Below are 11,008 nucleotides of genomic sequence, written 5' to 3' on the forward strand. Positions count from 1 at the left end.
CGTTCGTAAAGTTTGCGTAGGCTGATAGGTACAGCTATTTTTATTTGGCTACACAGAAAATATATCAATTTTAATGATCCTACACTTGTATTAACAAGATATTTTTAAGTGGCATATATTAATATTTAAATACATAGATATAAATTTCCTTGAAAAATAATAATAAATAGAAACTACAATTTTTTTTGGTAGTCTAAAATAAAATTATTTATTTTCTTATATAAAAATATTTATAGAAAAGTAACAAATACCTATACTAAAATTTTCAATACAATTACATACGAATACCAGCCCTACATTTAAGGCAATGTCCTTTTGCTAACAGTACAGACCAACACTGTGATGATTTAACTGGCTCGAAGTGAGCAAAAATAGGTATTTCCGTCTTTAGCAAACTAGAATTATACTAACTCGAGTTAAATAAATCACCGGATCATCCGCCCTAAGGAAAACGCCCTATGCAATTCTATAACTACAACTCTTATTTTATTTATAGTGCTTATATTTTTAACATAGGGTAAAACCGGGATAGATGCCCTACTTTTTGAAATGTCCACCTAATTAGATAAAATATATTTTTTATAGGAATCATTTTTATTTATTTAGCTAGCTCAATCCTTTATGATGAATTACTTATATTTTTTTTTAACAAATCAAATATAGATTTTGCAAAAAATAGCTTTTCGTGAAACACTAATTTTGAGGATAGATGCCCACCTATATGGATAGTTGCCCCACTATGAAAATGCTGGGGAGGATAGATGCCTGCAGAGTAAGGTAGGTGCACTTTATACCGATTAAATGAAAAAACCAAACCAATTGTTAAATAATTCTAATTTTAAAACCACAATTTTGTTTCCAACAAACATAATCATAATAATGAAAAGTTATATAGTGTTTTTTAAAATCTTATTAAAATTTTAAAACATTTGTGTAACTAAAATATTAATTCTTTCAACATCCATTATCATATTTTTTAAGTTAAATTTTATAACAAAATTACAATTCTTAATATTTTTTCTTGTAAAACACTAATATTATAAATTAAAATATTATAATATCATAAATACTAACATCCACATTGCACAATTATACATTTTTATATTAAAAAGAACAAAATATAATTTTTAGTTATCTATTCTAATCATCTATTCTAATTCTCTAATTATCTCAAATAATAATTATTCGTTATTCCAATTTAATTAAAATTTAGCCAGATAGCGTTTTTATTTTTCCACATCTTGCGCAATAATTTCTGAAAAGTGTACAGGTTTCATGTAGCCAGTTCTGACACATTACACATTGAATCCAGTCGGATTGCGACTTCGTATTTTTATAGTTTTCAAAACATTCTAAACATTGTAATAAAACAGTCTTACTTAGTTTTCAATTGTTTTTGCTTTCTCTTAGCTATATCTTTCTTGTGTTTAAAAAATGCTAATTTAATAAATACTTTAAAAAATATTTTAAAAATATATACCTAACTCCATATACTGAGTATAAAGGGATAGATGCCCCTAAGGGCACCTATACCTCGAAAAATCAGGGCAACTATCCTTTTTGATAGGGATAGATGCCAAGGAATTTTTTTAGTAAATTATAAACAAAATAGAATCTATAAGCACCTAGATACAGTCTTAATGAACCAGTACATCGACGTAATAAAAAATATAGAGTAATTGATTACAAATTATAAAGTTATACAACGCAAAATATTAACCTTTAAATCTTTGACGTGTTCGCGACTTTCGCCGCGGAGATATTTACTAAAATATGCTAAACGCGTCCTCATTGCACGAATATCCGTGAATAACTTTGGTGCGGGAAGACTGTGGCTCCTGCTTGTACAATTATTTTTTTGTCGCGAGTTCGGGAAGTTAGGTATTTTGAAAATGGGGCATCTATCCCACTGCGGCATCTATCCCGGTTTTACCCTAGTAGTTTAATTGAATACAACTTATTCAATTCTATTCAATTAAATATAGAGAAAAAATATATTTTTTAGCATCTACCTATTATTTACATAAGCCGTCGTAACGCAGGGATGTGAATGTAACTCTACGGATCCCGACTTGGGAAAATGAATCACTATTTATTAATATTTTCATTTCTTAACTCTGGCACCAAGGTAAAAAGCCTGGCGTTGAATTCCGCCACTCAACATACAAAAATTTGGTGGAAAGTGGAGAACGTAGTGACGTAACGCTAGGTTCCCTCTGCCTATCCTGTTATATGCAGGATACAGCATGAAGCTGAATTGAATTTTAGTATCTATATACTAAAACTTACAGTAAAATTTTTAAACGTTATTTTATTATGTGATGTAAACGTAAATGTTCAAAAATAATAGTCTGTAAAACCGCGTGCAGCTCTTTCGAATACCAACAAATTAAGTTAGGCGTGTTTCACGACATTAAAATTAAGCTTACCGACCGAAACAATTCAAAGCGCGCCGTAATGGAGGATTTCTTTTTCACCTTACATGTGAAATATATTCGTCATTACTTCCCTTAGTGGTAATTTTAACTTAGAAGAATGAATTAATGGATAATTTTATGGTTAAACACGTGTTATTGCTATTCAAATTAGAATTATGATTATATGTAATGACCAGACAATAGCAGTGTGAAGCAAAAATATAATAATTTCCTACAAAATGTTATTCGCACGTAATTTTTAATTATTACCCAAAGTTATACTAGAAACGTAATTGTTGAATAATACAGCTGCATTTTAGTTTTGCGTAACAGAAAAAAATAAGAGACGTATTGTTTAAATTAGATATTAGGTTTATTTATCGAACACCGTAGAAAAAAACGTATTTTTTAAACTGGATATTAGCTTTATTTATGAAAGACCGAGATAGGTACTCTAAGCTATAAATTAAAAATGTACTTATTTCTTTAATAATTGATTGTCTTTTAAATATAGGTACATTTATTCATATATGAAGTACATTTAACCTCATATAAATTATAGAACAGAGTGTAAAAGATTCATTAGAATATAATCGACAACGTAAAGCTACTGATTAATTTAATTGAACTTACCGCACCTAGTTGACACGCCTACAGTTAATTGGATAATTTGGACAATATAGATTCTTAATTAGTACTGTCGAATCAATTACAATGTGTAACATATATGTATGTATTTGAACTCCGTTACTGAATCGGTTAGCTTGTTTGAACATTCATGTATTACATATAAATATCCTATTATATTTAGTATTTAAAAGTTAATCTGTATAAATTTTGTCAATTCCCATAAGGAGATAAGATATATAATGTTAGGAAAAGATGAAGAAGGCTGTTTTCAAAATTTTTGAATAACTTTAAGTATCTTTATCAAAGCATCTTTTAATTTTCGGCATTGAAACCAAATATGTCACAATTCATGTCACAAGCAATAATAAGTCATAATCTTAGGGTATAATAATTTGTTATGTTATATCTAGACACCATTCTCCAGAAGCTGACCCGAGCCCGGTCTATAAATAACCCTCTTAGCAGGCCGCGTTATAATTCACAATCGGACCCTTAATATACCTTCCCGACGGGGCATTTATCGTACTATGTAAAACGGGTTTAGTATAAAAGGCAAGGCTTATACAAAGTTAAATAAAATAATAAATAAGCAAGAGCATTCTGTGAGATTTATTTCGAAGAAAAAATGGAGGTAAGAGCCAGGTCTTGTCTCCGTGTGTTTATAGTCGTCCGGTGACGGCGCTCGATATGCGTCTCTAATTAATGCCGCCTCCTCGAGATATATTGTGGTCGCTGCTCCTTTTATTTTTAATTCTTAGATTACACATAAATGATTGTTGTTAGGTATATCTCTTAAATTAACTATAAATTTAATCAATTTTTATTCTTTTACTTTGTATTTTCTATATAACATACTTATAATATCTATATTAAAAACTGAAGTTTCACTAGTTTCATATCATCAATAATCGATTCTATGGTCATGGGAAATTTCAAGTAGAAAAAAAAATAACAGGTACAACGTATATGGCGGAATTACTCCCTGCGACTACAATGCAAAAGAGAATAATGGGACCCAGCTGACGGGAGGTGCCTTTGACCGTTGTCATGGCGACCGAGCGAAGGGTGGCCAACCTGCCTGCGCTAACATATTACTGGTACCAACAAAAAGCGGATATCGTCACTTCCATCACAACCCAATTTGAACTCTATGATCCCAACAACAGGGGTCCATTTTCGAAATGGGCGGCTTCCGTTACGATCTTTTACTTTTAGGGGATAATCGGGACGTGTGTATCGTATTTTGGGTTCCATCTTTGCTTTTTTTATAATTAGATAGACTAGCGTTGTCTCTTTCTAGCGCATCGCGTTTGGCACATGTCCGAAGACTGCACTTGTATAATTATTCATTCTCTATTTAAAGTATTTCGATAATTGTTTTAAGTTTTTGTTGAAACAAGGATGGGTCGTAAATGTTATTGCGGTTGTAAAAATGCAATTACTTTAATTTATAGTTGATATAAAATGCGGTATCCTGATATTATAACATTTTGGCAACATGATTTATTTATTAATATTTTATATTCAAAGACAAATATTTATAGCTTTTGAAATTTTCGTATATGCATGTATTGTATTAAGTATAACACGATAAAAAACAGTAATTAGGGGAATTGTGCTTAAGATGACATACTTTTTGTTTGAAGACAAATATTTCAAAAAAATAAAGTGATCTGAGAACAGCATATTGCGTATACTATTATATATTTCATAATCAACGAAATTATTTTAGTTTCAGAAGAATCATCTTTCAAACATCATAAAAACAAACAAAAATCGCACTTAGGTCGACCAGTGTAAGACGACATACCTACAGGGTAAAATGACATACTTAGTATGTGGCATAAAAACGCCATCATTATTTGTCGAGCATAGTTCACAAATAAATAACTTCTTCTTTGCTGGGAGGCTTTTAAACAGTATTAAGGCCAGATTCATACATGTTGCAAATTTTATGAGGTTGGATTCCGTTATCAGTCACTTTCTTTTCCAAAAGGGAAATAAGCTTTGTCACTGGTGGCTATTGAATGCCCTTGCTCTAGCAGCCTTATCCATGTCTTCTTGTGACCAATATATATTCGTTTGTAATTGCCAGGCATTTTGTAAGTAAAGCAAAAAAAATACATCGATTCTATTTATAAGGGTAAGATAGTATGCCATCTTATACTCACGTTTTGTATGTCATCTTACCCAATAGATATATGAATTTAATTTTAACCGTTGTGACAAAAGGTTATAGGTTAGGATGCACTTTTAGCGTTAGTAGTGTCATATAATAATCATATTTTACATTTATAATTAGTTCAAATAGATAATCTTTATCTTACATGTCTTTTCACCATCAAGCAAAAGCGAAAGAAAAATTTGTTGCAATTGAAAATAACGAAAACATGAATTACTTGCCCATCTGCATTCACTTTCAGCCATACTGAATTTAAGCACTAGCTGCATCTACAGACACTCTCTAAAACGTCACAAGATCGCACTTAGCGCTAATAGTTTCATCAATATTGGTAGTGTGTCATCTTATCATAGTATGCCATCTTGAGCACAATTCCCCTACAATAAATAAAGTACATTTCAATTACATTTATTGTGAATTGTGCATTGTTCTTAATTTTAAATGTGTAATACGATTTAAATAAATTACAATTTAATTACTATAAACTGAACTGAGTACTTCTTATTTTTAACGCAAAATATATAGATATATTATATTTAAAATAAATCAAGAAATATAGCACTAAAATGATCAAAAATCCAAATAATAATAAAGCAACTCTACATTAGCCTTTATTCATCGGAGTATAAGTTCATACGATACCTTCGTAAGCCGACATTCCTACGGTTGGCCTGCTATCAATTATATATACAGGGAAGACTATTTATCTTGCGTTATTTATTGGCTGACTCGAAACCAGTCTAGGCCCGGCCGCGCCGCCATGTGAGTAGACCCGAATACATGCATAACTATATAGTGCAGGAAATTCTTTGATTTGAATATGAATCTTGTTTATTTTAACAACTATTTCTAATTATAATTTAGGCTTAAACGTATGTAATTAAGTAGAAATTATAAGCAACAAGTTAGTATTTATTATTAAATCTATGAAACCCCATACTGGAGCTAACAGAGTAATTTTGAAAATAACAGCCGTTACATAACTATATTAATAGAAAAAGTTTTAACGAAGATTTTATTTTTATATTATCATACTATTGAAGCCTCAACAGTTCCTTTAAAAAAGGGTTCTTTGACAATCTAACAAAAAGCGCCACCTTACAATGATTTAGAAAGTTGCGCAACCCTTGCCGTCCGAACGCGTTTTTTACAAAGAATTCTTTTAGAAAGCTCTTTTGTTAATACTTGGTCCATTTATTAGCCTTAACCCTTTCCGTTAACTTTCTATTCTAAGTTATTTAGTTTTTTTTTCGAAATTTTTATAGACATTTCATGTTAAAAATCACCATGTTTTAACTCGATTGTAAATCTATTAATTTCAATATTTGATCTACTTTGAGGTTGGTCCCAGTAGCGGATAACTCTAAAATTAACTTTACAGCTGCAATAAAATATTAATGAGCTATTAAAATCTAAGACGCTATAAAAGTGAAATTTAATGGCTTGCTCGAAGCCTTTGCGATGCGAATCGGAGCTCGCGCTGCAGCCCACTGATATATCGATGCAATAAATCGCTTTTATGTGAAAAAAATGTGTACTTATTAACATAAAAATTTGGTCGAGGTCCCGTTGTCTTGTGGTAAGCGTGACACTAATTTATGTTTTCTTTTTCTTCAGGTCCCAACGGCTGCCCACGGCGACGGGGACGACAAACCTACACAAGGTTCCAGACACTAGAACTAGAAAAGGAGTTCCACTTCAATCACTATTTGACACGCCGGCGCAGGATAGAGATTGCGCACGCACTCTGTCTCACAGAGAGACAAATAAAGATATGGTTTCAAAATCGACGCATGAAATTAAAGAAGGAACTGCGCGCCGTCAAGGAAATAAACGAACAAGCGCGCAGAGAACGAGAGGAACAAGACAGAATGAAGCAGCAGCAGCAGGAGAAGCAAGCCAAGCTGGAGAGCCAGCACCACGGCCACCATGTGACCCACCACCACGACCCCATGAAGATGCCCATCGACAAGGGCTCCAGCGACATCCTCAAAGTGAATAAAGTTCCGACGTAAACCCTAAGCCGCTTAGTAAATCCTGACTGATACTGTATCATATAGTGTGAATACATTAATGGAAGTGTTACGTCCATACGGACCTGCGGGCAGCGTTATCGTATCCACTAGTTTTATGTTTTGCTGCTGATTTAAGGAGTGTTGCCTCTTTGTGGAGGTTCGTGACTTTAATTGTATTAATGTTCCTTTAGTGCGGAGGACTTGCCTCGTGTCGTTCGCTAGTGGACAGGCTGGTGAAGTGCTTTAAGCATTTATTTTGTTGCCATAACCACATCATATATTGCAATAATATTTTACTAAATTTTACAGCGTTAGTGTCGCTCTAAGGTTTACACGTCCGAATGAACTTCGGTGTTGTTAGTTTAGATTTAAAATCTGTGAATCTCATAGTATTTATTGCTACCACTTACTTTAATTCATTATGTTTATATATTTTTTTTATTCATAGATATTATATTATGTACATTTTGATGTATATTTTATTATTTGACCGCTTTTAGCGGTTCCATTGTTTTGGAGCTCGAATTTTTTATAATTGTAAAATTTGTTGTATTTTATCAGTTGATTTCGAGAGTTGCTTTTTATTTGTCCATTTGTGATTAATTTTGATTTAAGTCCATTAGTTGTTGTTTGAGTTGTAATACTTGTTTTGTATTCTATTTGCAAAATATATAAATCATACCCATATATCACTATTTCCATTTGAAAATAAGACGTATGATTGTAACTATATACGTATTGAAGTACAATTGCTAGTAGGTTTTTGTCATGAAAATTGAGTTTTGTATTCAATGTTTTCGAAGAATTAAATTTAAATAAAAAATAAATATTTTAATGATAATTCTACATTATAATATTTGGTCCAGATATTTAAATCAAACCCAATGTACAATAACAGCAAACACTGTCCATACTTCCAAATCATCAAATGTTCAAAATTATATACGTAACATTGATACATATAATAATATAAATAAAATAAATTTAACATATTATAATTTTAAAATTGTCTAGTTTAAGTGTAAAATAAATAGATATTATACATAGGAGTATCGCTAAGGTTTACAGCTACAGGACTCTACCTATTGTAGAACTCTTTGCTTAGTGATATTTTTCTAATGCTTCTTCGAGGATCAAATGCTAATAATGTAACCCTTACAAATGTATGACTTTACATGGAATATTCTGCAAAATTCTTTTATTCTATTTGTATTTAATGTTTTAACCTTTTGCTATTCAATAAAATTTTTAATTTAATTCCAAATTCACGTTGTGCCAAAATATATTAAACGAAAAAAATAATTAAATTTTGTAATTGATGAAAAATAATCAAACTTTTAGTCGCATGCAGAACAAAGCATATTTTATTTGTACGTAAAACAGAACAAATATGGAATAAGGTGTTTAAAATTTAGTGTTATTAGTCACCATTATACGTAAATTAATGTCAGGGTAGAGTTAAAGAAAATTAAAATAAATATTTGTATTTAATGAGAAAAATCGCTTAATTTTTATATTCAACACTCAATAGATATCTGTCCACTTCGTATTATAATATACCATTCAGTAGTAATATACATACATATAATCCGATATTTGTAGCACCACCCTTTTAGATTTAAGAATTTTACAAGTACATTTTTCATATAAAAGTAATCAAAATAAATCTATATCTGGAAAATGATCATTTTGAACTTGCTATTTTACTTTACATAATAAAAACAACACGAAAAGCATATATTAATAATAGAACTAATATCCAACAAGTCAGTTAAGTTACCTTCGAAAAAACTCATTTTTCCCAATTATCTATTGTAATATCAGTTATTACCTGATATGTGCAGTAAAATAATATAACTTTTCATGAGCCATACTTCTCGTAAGATTACTGTATAAGGTTGTCACTAGCGATTAACATAGGTTGTTCATCCTATTTTACTTTTAACTATAAATCGAGGATGAAAATCGAACAAGATGTACTTAAGTAAATTTGATATATGTAGGCTTTATAAGTATATATAATGCATAGATTAAAGTAGACATTGGTAATATAAGCGAAATAAACCCGGGATAGTATTTGATTGAAAACGCTTATTTGATATCGTTCGTGATTATTGAAGAGGAGAACTCCTGGAGCTGGAGCTGCTGGCGGACACCGTACACACTGACATCCAACTATCTGAGAAAAATTATTATAGCGCAATGTGTGTATACGAGCTATTAAATTGTTATTTCTACGTTTTGATACTATAGTTTATTCTGTTGTCGTAATTTTGCTTTGGCAATTCGTTTCGTTACTTTTATGGGTCTGTGCAAATTGTTAAGCGATTCCTAATTAAGTTTCATTTCTAACAATAGGCAAAACTCGGACTCCAACTCATATATGAGTAATATTTGTGTTTACGTACGTCCAATGATTTATGTCAGGTTCTCTTTATTGTTTCTGCCTCGTAAAGAACTGTAGATAATTCACGAGAAACAATGAGCAATTTGCTAAATAGATTATATACGACCTCCATCCGTAATGCTGTCTTGCCATACTGCTAGTTTCGTAGGCTATAGGTATTACAATACATTTCAATATCTATAACACATACCCTCTCTATTACCTATATAAAACAATTTCTTTATTACTTTATTTCTATTTTTGAGCGAAATTATCCAGTTTAATTATAAAAAAATAAAAGTATATTTAAGTTTATGAAACATCGTTAAGTTATAAACCCTATACGGAAATATTTTTTTTATAATTTAATAATATAAAATTTTATTTTTACAAGACTTCCGTTCTATTACTTAGGTCTTAAGGGCCGTTTAATTTTAATATGTAGCTATGTATGTATCTTCGAGGATAGTAATTAAAATTGTCTTAATCATTAAGTACTGTAAATAGTTGTGAAAGTGTTATGTGGCGCATTATTTTTTTTGTTCATATTTTGTTTTATGTTATGTATTTATGTAAAGAGCGTACGTTTTACATAGATTTCACTTGACTCCTACATTATCCTCTTATATAAAAAATCTCAAATAGAAACTTATATTATATTTTTGGCTATAGTATTTTTAATATTTATAATTATAGCAACTTAGTCAATTAATTAGAAATTACATATTGTGAAAGTACAGTCCAGAATTACAAATATATAAATCTCTCTCTCTCTCTCTCTTTCTTTTATTAGGATTCATCATATTGAACAAAATATTATTTATTGTGAATTTTTATAATTTCTTAACTTTTTGACTTCGTATTTTAATTTAAGTCAAGTGAATTCAAATGTTCGATCAACGTGACTGTGTCGTGTTAAAATAAGAAATAGATGGGTTATTATATATGAAGCCCGCATTCAATATTGTAATATTAATTTCAAAAATTGAACAGAATAAAAAGTTAATAAAACAATTGTTATTTCAATTTCTTAAGATTTCCCTTCCTATCATTGATTGTTTTGAATGAAATATGCTATAATACTATTTATATCAATTTATAATTATAACTATACATACTTTATTTAAAATAAAAACTTTCTTCATATACTGATACTTTTTGCTTAATAAATAGCAATAAATATTAAAAATATCCACATTTCTTTATAATCATAAATATTATTTAAAAATAACCGTTCCTTGTCACCCTCATGAGACTAAAGTTATATTATAATTAATTGTATTTCTATTATCACATTTTATTTTTCTCGTAAATGCTACCTGCTACCTACGCACAGTGAATAGTGTGAGTTTTTTAAATAGATTACAGTAAATACCTA

The 11,008-nt window shown here is 30.2% G+C and overlaps 1 protein-coding gene across 2 annotated transcripts in view; it reads left to right on the forward strand.

Moving 5' to 3' along the window:
- LOC146540005 (homeobox protein abdominal-A homolog) overlaps nucleotides 1–10,644 on the forward strand; it is a 36,687-nt gene extending 26,043 nt beyond the window's left edge. For both annotated transcript variants that reach the window (XM_085207585.1, XM_085207586.1), the window contains exon 3: nucleotides 6,847–10,644. In XM_085207585.1, the coding sequence (XP_085063711.1) occupies nucleotides 6,847–7,244 (398 nt within the window). In that variant the 3' untranslated portion in view covers nucleotides 7,245–10,644. The remainder of the gene's footprint in view (nucleotides 1–6,846) is intronic.
- Nucleotides 10,645–11,008: the final 364 nt, after the last annotated feature.

Source organism: Heliconius melpomene, chromosome 3 (genome assembly GCF_056956725.1).
Source record: "Heliconius melpomene rosina isolate 202511_hmr_F chromosome 3, ASM5695672v1, whole genome shotgun sequence".
Classification (NCBI taxonomy): Eukaryota; Metazoa; Arthropoda; class Insecta; order Lepidoptera; family Nymphalidae; genus Heliconius; species Heliconius melpomene.